The sequence below is a fragment of the Drosophila busckii genome, unplaced genomic scaffold, assembly GCF_011750605.1.
Source record: "Drosophila busckii strain San Diego stock center, stock number 13000-0081.31 unplaced genomic scaffold, ASM1175060v1 chrUn_01, whole genome shotgun sequence".
Lineage (NCBI taxonomy): Eukaryota > Metazoa > Arthropoda > Insecta > Diptera > Drosophilidae > Drosophila > Drosophila busckii.
The window spans coordinates 347,097-360,638 of NW_022872717.1; the positions used below are offsets into that span (position 1 = coordinate 347,097).

The 13,542-nt window shown below is 42.3% G+C and overlaps 1 protein-coding gene across 1 annotated transcript; it reads left to right on the top strand.

Annotated features, from left to right (window-relative positions):
• Positions 1 to 3,099: 3,099 nt before the first annotated feature.
• LOC108607797 (fatty acid synthase) lies at positions 3,100 to 11,719 on the top strand. The gene is made up of 7 exons (XM_033294698.1): positions 3,100 to 3,588; positions 3,650 to 8,532; positions 9,133 to 9,239; positions 9,608 to 10,772; positions 10,850 to 10,945; positions 11,006 to 11,149; positions 11,218 to 11,719. Exons 1-7 carry the CDS (start codon positions 3,360 to 3,362, stop codon positions 11,329 to 11,331), a joined length of 6,738 nt encoding a protein of 2,245 aa, XP_033150589.1. The 5' UTR covers positions 3,100 to 3,359; the 3' UTR covers positions 11,332 to 11,719.
• Positions 11,720 to 13,542: the final 1,823 nt, after the last annotated feature.

A 13,542-nucleotide genomic window follows, 5' to 3' on the forward strand; every position in this document is an offset into this window, starting at 1 on the left:
GATCTGATAATATACATTATTAGTTTAAATGTACTGTATAAAATGGTAATATCAACAAACATGATGTCCTATAAAATTTGGTGACTCTTTATACTCAGATCAAACAAAGTTGAATTTGGCTAAAAAGCGCCTGCGACCTGCCATGCTTTAGAATTACGATGCTGTACAACGACAATCATGTTAATACATACATATTTGACTGCAGTAGAGTCTAGTCTAAATTCCCACATTCGGCCCAACCTAAATAATGTACATACATACAATTTTGTAGGCTTTCTTATTGCTTTAGCAATGTTTGCTTTTAGTGTGTATATACCATTAGTTAGAAAATATTTATATGTAATACGAAAAAATGTGATTAAGTACTTTATAGGGATTCAAAAGCTAATTGACCGTTTGGTAATTTGTAAGATTTCTGTGGGAAAGGAAACAAAAACATATTAGCAATATTGTATTTCTGAAACATTCATTAATAACGATTTGTTGTTCAAACCATACAAAATAAGGCAATAACTCTGAACTGTAGTGCACACGATACAGGATTAATCCTCACCATGAAATGAGGCAGGTGGCAAAGCGCGTGTTGCGAATATAATTTTATGAGGGTACGGCTGACTACTTGTAGACATATGAACATCTTTGATTAGATCACAAGATAACTCTGGCCATACTCGAATCATAAAATCGCTTCACGCAGGATAATCACTGAATGCCAATACTCTCTTCGGTGTCATTGCGCCAGAATGATGTATAGCGCGAGACAGATCGCTCGGCCAGGTACGGTTCTCAATAGGGTAATTCTAATATTTCAGCGACGGATGGCACATTCTTTATTTAATTGTGTCACGCGTGCTGTTGCGCGTTTGGGCGCTCGTGACAGATGTATTATAGAGTTTGAGAGGAGAGTAGATCGAACAGCATGATTAAGCCGAGTCAATCAGCGAAACTCGTCTAGACTCGACATGACATACAAACATTACATAGAAGCCTGAGATATGTGTAACGCTAGAGTCGACCTCAATTCATAACTCTATGGCAGCTAAGGGAGGCGTAACCTTGTCGTGAGTGGAGATAGTATTAGTTTCTCTTGTTGATATATTATTTGAGAATGAGTGTGTTGTAGGCTAATCATGTGAACCGTGTAGTGTTATTACTTCATAATACAGCACAGCAAACCCAATGGAGTGTGCATCAAAGGTGTCGATATCTGGAGTTGTGATAACAGAATTACGTACAAATAGTAATTATCACTACAAGTATCGCTATGCGTAGTAATAGCACACTAACAATGATAACATATAAAAGATAGAAATCTCTCATATGACTTCATGAGGATACTAGTCCATACTTATTAATATATATCTATAAACGTATATAGTTAGCATAGTAATGCTGGTCGACGGATATGAGTATAAAGACTCTCCAACGTGAGTGGTCTAGCGGAGCTCGGGTATAGTGAGCAGGAGGGTGGGTGTAAGGAAATGATAGATTTGAGTTACCCATTGGAGCGACGCGAGGTGTGTGATAAAGTAGATATATGTATATATATTTTGTATAAATATGTTTTGATATGCTCAAAATAGCATATTTTACTCATGAAAGAATTGTACATTAGTTTCGTGCGTATTAAATTCGCTTAGAGAAGTGAGTTAAGAATAGTTCTTGGCATCTTTGTTTTGGCAATGTCACAATCTTTATATTAGGAATATAAAGTATCGATATACATATTCACTAATTTATCTGTTGGTGTATAAATGTACAAATCATGATGGCTCGTATGAATAGTATCTGAGGAATGTAACTTGTTGTTTATAATAATTTTTGCGACCAGGTTTTGACATGTGCTCTTGTGCTAATTGCACTACGGATTGGACAGATCGAATCCTTATTGTGCAGTGTGCATGTAATCTGAATCACGTTGGCGTCTTATAATAACATACAAACGCTCGCTGGTTATTTGCCAGGATAAAAAAAATATAGAGATGATAGAGACAGCAATAGATCGGGAGATTAGTCGTGAGATTTCAGCAACAAAAGAAGGACATCAAGGCTGAAGCGCTCCACACTTCCAGTTACATGTATTTTTGATGTTGCACGGTTAATCACATCACTGCTCACTCACTCGCTATGTATGGGGATTGTATCATGAACTGAATGCATGTATAGTATAGTGTTTGTTTTGCCGCGCGCTGTCAAGCACTCGTAAATCACGCCATAGTCATAAAGCTACACGGAGAGCTGTCGCTGCATGCTCAGCTTCACTAAAAATCACCTGATTTTCAATTACTAACTTTCCGCTACAAGTTGTCAATTCGACTCACTGTTGGGCATCTTTTTAGTAACTTTCGAGCTTACAAAAGCATTAAGCTTTAAAGCTTAAAATGAGAAACAACAGCTGATAGAAAAGCTCTAAGGCTTTACTACACCTTCAATTGTTACTACAAAGTGTAAGGTTAATTTGATCAATTTACATATCATGTACATATACATATGTATGTATATCCATCCACATGTATAGATGTGTGTTCCAAATCTAAATTATTATTGGAAATAATTATTAGTTCTTATAAATGTTAAATATTCGATTTTTTCCTAAATTAAATTGAATTGATTTCATAAATAAAACAATGTATTTGACACAATGTTATTAAACTTTACTAAATAAATAAAAAGTTAATTTGGTATTTTTAAAACAATTTATACAATTGTACTCGATTAAATTCAAAGATTGTCAAAAATTTTTCATAGATGGCGCTGCTAGCGCGAACGACTTATGTACATACATACATATATAAAAAATAGCACAAAACTATTGCCTTAGTTGTAGATATGAATGGCCTTAACAACATTTCTACCCAATTTCTAAAAAAAAATTTAACAGATGGCAGTTGGCCAACATAATTATTATACACTATTACATTTTTTTTTAATATCACGAATTTAAATTATTAGTAATAATAATATATTAATAATAATTTAAATATCTTTAATTTGTCAGTCAGGGCAAACTTTAAATAAACATAGATTGCATACGTATATATGTATCGATTATTAATTATCTATAATTTGAGATTTACAAATGTATTAAATTTTTGTTATTTCAGTTGCAGCTGAAGCTGTTAAAAGCCGTGGATCAGCAAACTGTTACTTTTAAGCCTGCAGATAACAGTTGCACGTCTACTGTACAAAATAACGTTAAAGGTGCACGTGCCCGTCGTCGTCGACGTCGTCGTAATAAAAAGCAACAAAATTCAGACCAACCTGACGCTTTCGAAGACTCAAGTGAGCAGCTAACATCTGGCCATCCCGCAAGGAGTCCTATAATAGCAGCAGGAGCAACAACAACAGAGGGAAACAAAATGCCAGCCCGATTTGTCGAAGAAGTGATTACCGCAGGCCCCCAAATGGACCTGGGAGGCGGTGATGGTGGTGGCTTTATTAGAGATCGTCCGCACGTGCTCAAAGAGGAAATTGCCATAACTGGGTTCTCTGGCCGCTTGCCGGAGAGCTCAAACATTGAGGAGTTTAAAAAGAACCTCTTTGAAGGCGTTGACATGGTCACTGATGATCCAAGACGCTGGGAGCGGGGTATGTAATAATTTTTTGTATCTAACTTTGTAAGTGATAATCATGTATTACTTTCCAAAAGGTCTATATGGATTACCTGACAGAATGGGCAAGATTAAGCAGGCCGATCTGGAGAACTTTGATCAACAATTTTTTGGTGTGCACCAGAAGCAGGCCGAGTGCATGGATCCCTTGCTACGCATAATGCTTGAGCTGACCCACGAGTCGATAATAGATGCAGGCCTAAATCCAACAGATCTTCGCGGATCTCGTACCGGAGTTTACATTGGTGTCTCCACATCCGAAACTGAGCAGCATTGGTGCTGTGATCCGGATCGTGTGAATGGTTATGGACTTACGGGCTGTGCTCGTGCCATGTTTGCCAATCGAATCTCGTTTACATTTGACTTCAAGGGCCCTAGCTATAGCATTGACACCGCTTGCTCCAGCTCACTTTACGCTCTGGAGCAGGCCTTCTCAGACATGCGTGAGGGCAAGATCGACAACGCAATTGTTGCCGGCGCCGGCCTCATCCTCAAACCCACCATGTCTCTTCAGTTTAAGCGATTAAACATGTTGAGTCCCGATGGTAGCTGTAAAGCCTTCGACGAGTCAGGCAACGGCTATGTGCGCTCCGACGGTTGTGTCGTGCTCTTGTTGCAGCGTGCATCGGCCGCTAAGCGTGTTTATGCCTCCATAATGAACGTGCGCACCAATACCGATGGCTACAAAGAGCAGGGCATTACTTATCCCATTGGTAGCATGCAGAACCGTCTTATACGCGAGACATATGAGGAGATCGGTCTTAATCCCAATGATGTGGTATACGTGGAGGCGCATGGCACTGGTACGAAGGTTGGTGATCCACAGGAAGTCAACTCTATTACGGACTTTTTCTGCAAGAACCGCACGACGCCACTCTTGATCGGCTCCGTTAAGTCCAATATGGGACACTCGGAGCCCGCATCAGGCGTCTGTTCAGTAGCTAAGTTACTGATCGCAATGGAGGCGGGAATGATTCCATCCAATCTGCATTACAATAAACCAAATCCAGATCTCTATGGCCTCGTCGATGGCCGCCTCAAGGTTGTCGACAAGAACCTGAAATGGAATGGCGGTATCATTGGCCTTAACTCTTTTGGGTTTGGTGGAGCTAATGCACACGTCATACTGAAATCAAATCCAAAGCCTAAGTCTATAACACCACGCGACGGCGCTCCCAAAGTTGTGCTTGCTTCTGGCCGTACCTTCGAAGCGGTGGAGCAGCTGCTCCAGTCAGCTAGTGAAAATGCTGACGATGATGAGTACCTTCAGCTGATCAACGACATTCATTCCCAGCCCATACCTCTGCATTATTTCCGTGGCTACACCGTGGTCAGCTCTAAGGGATCTCTGCAGCGTGAGGTAATCGAGTTTAGTGATGAAAAGCGTCCTGTGTGGTTCATTTACTCCGGCATGGGCAGTCAATGGGCCAGTATGGCCAAGGATCTAATGCAGATCGACGCATTTGCCAAGAGCATCCACCGCTGCGCAGATGCGTTAAAGCCAGAGGGTGTTGATCTTATTGACGTTCTCACACGTTCCACGGACAAGAGCTTCGAGAACATTCTAAACTCATTCATTTCAATCGCAGCCATGCAGGTGGCCCTTACCGACCTACTTACCGCGTTGAACATTCAGCCTAATGGCATCATTGGGCACTCTGTGGGTGAGCTCGGATGCGCCTACGCTGATGGATGCTTCACGCCGGAACAAACCGTGCTGGCTGCTTACTGGCGTGGCAAGAGTATTCTGGATACGCAACTGACCAAGGGCAAGATGGCCGCAGTCGGTCTTAGCTGGGAAGATGCTCATAAGCTAATGCCCAGCGACTGTTTCCCAGTGTGCCACAATAGTGAGGACAACTGTACCATCTCCGGACCGGATGCCTCAATTGAATCGCTGGTGGCCAAGCTTAATGCGCAGCAGGTATTCGCCAAGGCGGTTAATAGCAGCGGTTACGCCTTTCACAGTAAGTACATAGCCGACGCGGGTCCGAAGCTGCGCAAAAGCCTCGAGAAGATCATCCCGAGTGCCAAGAACCGCTCACCACGCTGGATAAGCACAAGCATACCGGAGTCAGCATGGGGTACTACGATTGCCACTCAGTCCTCAGCTGCCTATCATGTGAATAATCTGCTCTCGCCTGTACTCTTCCACGAGGCTCTGCAACATGTGCCGAAGAATGCCATCGCCATCGAGATTGCGCCGCATGGGCTACTCCAAGCCATTCTAAAGCGTGCCCTTGGCTCTGAGGCCACCAACTTGAGCCTGGTGAAACGCGGCTACGACAACAATGTGGAGTTCTTGCTCAGCAACGTGGGCAAGCTTTTTGCGGCTGGTGCTCAGCCACAGGTGCTCAACCTTGTGCGTCCCATTACGTATCCTGTGGGAAGAGGTACGCCAATGTTAAATTCGATAATTGGCTGGGATCACAGTCAAAAATGGCTGGTAGCTAAATTTGGCAAGGAGACTTCCTCGGGTGAAACTATCGTTGAGGTTGATCTGTCCAAGGAGGATGACGCTTTTCTGGAGGGTCACACCATTGACGGCCGCATCCTGTTTCCGGCCACCGGGTACATGACTCTTGCCTGGATGACTTTCGCCAAGATGCGCGGAGGAGAGTTCCACAAGACTCCCGTTATTATGGAGGACTTAGTATTTCACCGCGCCACTATACTCAACAAGACCGCCGTTGTGAAGTTCGGCATCAACTTCTTTGACGGCACCGGTAAATTCGAGATCTGCGAAAGCGGCAGCCTCGCAGTCTCCGGCAAAATCACAATCCCCGAGAATATAGACAACGAAGAGCTGCTCCTGGATCCACCAATCGAAAGCACCGTTGCCCAGCAGCTAGCAACCAGCGATGTATACAAGGAGCTGCGTCTGCGTGGTTACGACTACGGTGGTATCTTCCGTGGCATTTTGAGCTCTGACACAGTCGCCTCTGCAGGCAATCTGAAGTGGGAGGACAACTGGATTAGCTTCATGGACACCATGCTCCAGTTCAGCATTCTCAGTAAAAACTTGCGCGAGCTCTATCTACCAACGCGCATCGAGCGTGCAGTCATCAATCCTCTTAAGCAGATGCAATTAATCAGTACTACGCAATCGGTAACTCACGTCGGCCTGCCTGTCTATTGGTACGAAAATATCAACGTTGTCAAAAGTGGCGGGGTGGAGATTCGCGGCTTAAAAGCATCATTGGCCCAGCGCCGCCCTGGCACCCAGAGTCCACCCACACTAGAGCGCTACACCTTTGTACCGAACATGAACACCAGCGAGTTATGCGAAAACACTGAGAAGGCGCGTCTTCATGCGCTTGACGTAGCTATTCAGATAATCGCTGAGAATTCCAGCGGCGCCTTGAAACTTAAGTGCGTCGAGTTAGCCAACGGACGAAATCCGGATGTGCTGATGGCGAACTACCTGCTACAATCAATTGAGGGCGAGCCGTTGCTCTCAGCCGACGTGGCTGTAGCCACTTCCAATGGTAACGAAGAGCTCATCATGAGCACTCTTGGAACTGGTGTGCGCATGATCTCCAAGGATGTGCTCAAGGAGCCTGTCGAGCAGAACTGTAACTTTATCTTCGGCATCGATGTGCTGGCACGCCCGGACACAAAGACACTAGAGCATTGCATTGCAAGCATTCGAGAGACGGGCTTTCTGCTTTTCGAGGAGACACTGGCCACGTATACGAAAAGTGGACGCGTTCAGTTGGAAAAAGTTGGCTTTAGCGTAGTCCAGGAGCAGATGCTGGGCGCCACACGGATTTTGGTGCTCGCCAGACGCAAAGTAGAGCTCAAAACACGCAAGTACGTGGTCGTGCCCGTCACGGAGCAGAGCTTTGACTGGGTAGAGCACCTGAAGAGCGCCATGGCCAATGCTATAGTGGAAGAGCAATATGTGTATGTGGTCTGCCAGAATGAGGAGCTCTTCGGTGGCCTAGGACTAATGACTTGCCTCAGAAAAGAAAACGGTGGTAAAATGGTGCGCCTTGTATTCGTTCAAGATACAGGGGCCGAAAAATTCTCGCTCAGCTCGTCCCTATACATCAAGCAAATGGAGAAGGATCTCATTTCGAATGTTCTAAAGAACGGCAGCTGGGGCACCTTCCGCCATATAAAGCTAGATACCCAAGAGGCCACGCTCCAGGTGGAGCACGCCTACGTGAACGCTTTGGTTAAAGGTGATCTAGCATCTCTAAAGTGGATCGAAGGGCCCAAGGCCGATAGCACAACCAGTAAAAAGGATCTGGAAGCTTGCACTGTCTATTATGCTCCCGTCAATTTTCGTGATGTAATGTTGTCGTCCGGTAAACTTGCTGCCGATGCTCTACCTGGTGATTTGGCCGAGCAGGACTGCGTGCTAGGTCTAGAGTTTGCTGGTCGCGATTCTGTAGGTCAGCGCGTCATGGCTATGGTCTCGGCAAAATCCCTAGCCACAACATGCATTGCCAGCAAGCGCATGATGTGGCAAATCCCTGACAAGTGGAGCATGGAGGAAGCTTCAACGGTCCCCTGTGTCTACTCTACAGTCTACTATGCTCTGGTCGTGCGTGGCCAAATGAAGAAGGGCGAGCGCATCCTTATTCACGCCGGCTCTGGCGGTGTTGGTCAGGCTGCTATCTCAGTGGCTCTGCACCACGGTCTGACGGTCTTTACAACCGTTGGTAGCAAGGAAAAGCGGGAGTTCCTGCTGAAGCGCTTCCCCATGCTGCAGGCGCGCAATATTGGCAACTCACGTAATACTTCCTTCGAACAGCTAGTCATGATCGAGACTAACGGACAGGGCGTTGACCTCGTGCTTAACTCATTATCGGAGGAAAAGTTACAGGCTTCGATTCGTTGTTTGGGCCTTAATGGGCGCTTCTTAGAGATTGGCAAATTTGACCTGAGCAACAACAGTCCGTTGGGCATGTCTGTATTTAAAATCCTATGACAAAATACTAAAACTGTCTCCTTCCTCGGCATCATTTCTGATACGCAGTATGGAGGGAGAGGTAAAGAGTTGCGAGCAGAGCCTATCAAGATGGGCAGCGGTCATCACAGGCACATTCTAACACAAACTTGTGACGCTAGGTGGCTGCGAGTCACATGGCCAGTTGGCGACAGTCGAGTGAGTTATACGACAAGCAAGTAGATGCTTATGTAGCTAGTAATTCATTATATACTGTCTTTATGGCAAATCTAGGCAGAGATATTGGGGATTAGGTGTTGGTAATATTCACAGCACGGTACGCTTGATGAATGGAAGTATGGTTCAGTCAGGAGAGAACACTTACCGCGGCCATGACACTAAGACGTCGCGCTTCATGTATATAATTTGACCCACACACAAATATCTACCGTTAACCTATACATAAGTCAATCCTGAGAATAGAAAGACTATAACAGCTTAAGACTCGTTTACTTAATCAGGGCGGTCTTCATATGTAGCGTATGGCTTATTTGTGGTAAATTATATAGTGACGTTGAGTACCAATGATTTTTGACGTTCTGTAGAAACTAATACGGGCCGTAGCGATCGCGCTATAATCATTTGTCCCTACGAATCGCGCCGTTCGAGAGGCATAAAAACGGCTACCAGGGACTCATGATCCGTCGCTGGATCAGTGTACCAAACCTAGCGTGAGTTTATATAGGTGTACTATTTTCCTGACTATCTCTCGCGAACTGAAATGTAATCTCACGATGTAAAGTTATGTCGGCTAGGCGCTTAGGAGTATACAAATAAAATTAATCGAGAAAAGAGCTAGGCAGAAACAAACTTTGTGTGCCTGTGGATATGGAAAAGTGTGTACACTTTATCATTATATATGCAATGTCTTAGCTTTAAAACTTGAGATATGATGCCGTCACACGTACAATATGCGATTTCATCATTTAGGATATTGAGCGTAGAGCGCGCGAGAGAATGGGTGAGAACGTTCAATAAGTCAGGACGATCAACATGTTAAATATTAAATATACCAAAAGTGACGGCCACACACATCTAAACAGTACTTGGACCAATACTCGCGCACTATATGCACTGAGTTGGATTACTTTATTTGTTTCTCCAGCGTGTCATGCGGCCGTGGCAATATGGGACAGTCTAACTATGGACTGGCCAACTCGGCCATGGAGCGAATCTGCGAGCAGCGTCAGATGAGCGGCTTCCCGGGCACATCGATACAGTGGGGCGCTATTGGTGACACAGGCCTCGTGCTAGATAATCTCGGCAATAATGATACCGTAATTGGGGGCACTCTACCACAGCGTATGCCTTCCTGTCTACTGACCATTGATATCTTCCTGCAGCAGCCACATCCCGTGCTCGCCTCCATGGTGGTTGCCGATAAACGCCGGTCAGATCAGTCTTCTGGAGTCAGCCTGATCTCAACGATCTCAAATATTTTGGGCTTGCGAAACACCAAGAACATTCAGGACGCATCTTCGCTGTCCGATCTGGGCATGGACTCACTTATGGCTGCCGAAATTAAGCAAACACTCGAACGCAATTTTGACATTGTGCTCTCCACGCAGGATATACGCCAACTCACATTTGGCGGCCTAAAACAAATGGATGGCGGCGTCGAGGCGAAGACCTCCTCAACTGAAGCTGCGGTAGCAGCCGTGGTTGAACCATCGCCTCCATCACGGACAGCAAGCCCCATGGGCGATGGCACTCATGTAGTGTTCACCACTGCGTTAATACCCACAGTGGAGATTGTGCGTCTGGAGTCAAAGGCATCTGCGTCCAGCAAGCAGCAGCCAATCTTCTTCATGTCGCCTATTGAGGGTTTCTCTACGGCAGTGGAACCACTCGCCAAAAGGTTGAACGCGCCCGCTTATGGTTTACAGTTTACAAGCAGCGTTCCTTTAGACTCCCTAGAGGCTGCTGCCGAGTACAACATCAAACTGCTGCGCAAAATACAGCCAGTTGGTCCTTATAATTTGGCAGGCTATTCATATGGCTGTCTGCTGGCGTACTTGATGGCTTCCGTCCTGGAAGAGACTAAGGAGATTGCAAACATTGTTATGCTTGATGGTGCACCGAACTATGTCAACTGGTTCACGAGCAACTTTAGACAGCGATATACTGTCGATGATAACAATAGTAAACGCAGCTATGGCCTTGCCTACTTTGGTATTGTGCTGGCCAACATTGACTACAAGTCGGTAAGTATGGGGAACTTATTGAAAGTTTGTGTTTTGTCATTGGGTCTAACATTTTTTTTATTGTTCTTTACTTTAAGCTGGTACGATTACTGCTGGTAATACCTACATGGGAAGAAAAGCTGGAGAAGTTCGCCGAACTAATCAGTGTGGAAATTAATCAACCAACGGAGACTGTAAGCAATCCGAATAGGAAAATTTAAAAATAAACCATTAAAGCGCATTGCTCTTTATAGATTAAGACAGCCGCTGAGGTTTTCTACAAAAAGCTTGAGCTTGCCGATAGCTTCACTCCAAAGCTGAAACTTAAGTCGCAGGTGACTCTTGTAAAGCCTACTGATAACTCGGCCAAAATGGATGAAGATTATCGTTTAAAGGAGGTAAATTGGCAATTTGATTAATTAAATATTGGCAAGTTTCATCATTTTCAACATTATCTATTTTAAAGGTTTGTACAAAGCCCGTTGAGGTGTACACAGTTGAAGGCAATCATCGTACCTTCCTCATCGAGGAACAGTCCCTAACAACAATTCAGGGTATATTACAACGGGTTTTTAATTAAGCGAGATCAGAGCGAATGATACACAAAGAGGAACTAGGAGCACGCACAATACAGGCATACCAATACTCATCCGCTATATAATATAAACATAATGACATTAGCAAATTATTTTACAATTCCGCTTCGCTTTATTGTAATGCACGCATTTATATTCATTACCAATTTTATCATGCACTTTGCCCAGTTAATTCATTTTCATAGATACTGTTTATAAGCCAGTTGAAGGATGGGCACTATACCAATGGTTTTAGATTAAGAGTTGAAAGTTAAGCATAACTGAATATTGTAATTCCTGTAGCTAAAAATCAACGTAAAACTGTCGCATTGCAGCGCCTGTGAGCAAGCAGGTCCACATTCACTTACAGTTGCTGCGATTCAAGGCAGTTGGGAAATATTATTTTTACTATAATTAAATATTAAAGGGAAATATGTTAAATGAAGCACTATTATTTGGGAACTACCGCTATGACACTAGACGTCCGAACTTACCAAAAATATCTATATACTATACCGAATTAGAAAGCATATTTACTAATCGACATATATATGTATGTGTAAATTTGCTGTATGATTTAGTTCAAATACATAGGCTTAAGTCTATATTTCCTAATCGTATATGTAATGAGTTTAATCTCTCGAAATATAAAAATAGTTCATGTAATCAAACCTATGTTTTAGACTCTTTTTATTTTGCGATTTTGATGTAAAGTTATTATTTGAAAGGTATACAAAAATATCTGTCAAATGGAAGTTTGGAATAAACGTTTAATTTCAATAATTTACTAAATGAAATATTTCTGTAATTTCAAAAATGATCACTTAGTTTTGAATTTTTAAAGGTAACGTTTTAGACTATTAACATGTTTAAATTTAAATATATATATTGTAACATTAAATGCAGCGTTCTTCGCACTAGGTCTAATAAAGACCCCATTACGCACTTGAAATACCATTATAGACCATTGCTTAACGCTTTGAAAAGTAAATTTAACACAACAAAAAAAACACTGTCGTACTGATTTAATTTATAATAAATATAATGAACTTGATAATATAGTTCCTATTGGTGGATTTAAGGATAAAATAATAGTTTATGATCTCCTTGTTTAAATTTGGTCGATGTGGTATTTAATATACAGTTTAATAAGAACTAAGATATCGAAGTAAGTTTGAATTTGTTTTTTTAAACTAGGCGAAATTATTCAGTAAAGTACATAAAAAGGCACCACTTGCGAGAAAATTGTGTATCTGTATTCAAGATTTAGCGTAAAAGAGCTTTTGATACAAACACAACCTTTTCAATAGTGTCATTGGCAAAGTAATGCTTTGCTTTACTTCACTGTAATATACATAAGTATGTATGTATAAAGAAACTTGATTAAACGGTCTCAGATTGTTGGGGTATATAATCATTGAAAAGCCAGAGATAACCTTTTATTCGTGACACATAATCGTATAGCAACATACCTAACGGCAACCAATCGATAAGAACAAATCGTTCGGGTTTTTAGAACCCTGATTAAAATATATACTATCTATGTCTAGTTGAATTAATGGTCTCTATATTTGCCCAGCTACAATGCGAAAAAGTCATCAGTTAGCTCTTGTAAGCACTTATAAGAACATTATTAAAACCAAAAATTTTGATCTGAGTATCATTTGTCATTATACCATATCAACAGGTGATAATGATGACTAATCGTAGTCGATATGTGTGCGAGCGGTATTCAACTGCATATATCAACAGTGAATAACTTATCTTTATATTACTGATCACAAAAGAAATATTTATATAATTTATTCCAAAAAGCTGCCAATAAACTTGTTTTTAATTGGCTTAAGTAACTATAACTAAGCCCCTTAGGTTTTAAACCACAAGCAAAATCAGTTGAATATTTGAATGCGTTATTCAAATTCTGTTTCAGTAAATTATGTTTAGTTAGGTTAGGTCAGTACGGAAAGTTTAATTTGCAAAACAATGATACAAATATAAAAATGTGAGGCTGCCTTGCAATCTTTTAAATATTGACAAATTGTGAGTTTATAAATTTATTTGTGAGTAAAAGATGTGCCATCTATAGTCATAGTCCCCATTTAATCTGGGAGCCTAAAGTGTGTATTAAGCAGAAAGTTTGCTCATATAATATAAAATATATTTGCAACAATCGTAATAATAAATTAAGTTAAGCATTAGCAATTCACGCATTAATT

Coding starts and splice junctions, on each gene's coding strand:
- LOC108607797 (XM_033294698.1), top strand. CDS start 3,360: ATGCCAGCCCGATTTGTCGAAGAAGTGATTACCGCAGGCCCCCAAATG. Junction 3,589..3,649: donor TCCAAGACGCTGGGAGCGGG/GTATGTAATAAT, acceptor ACTTTCCAAAAG/GTCTATATGGATTACCTGAC. Junction 10,946..11,005: donor TTAATCAACCAACGGAGACT/GTAAGCAATCCG, acceptor TGCTCTTTATAG/ATTAAGACAGCCGCTGAGGT.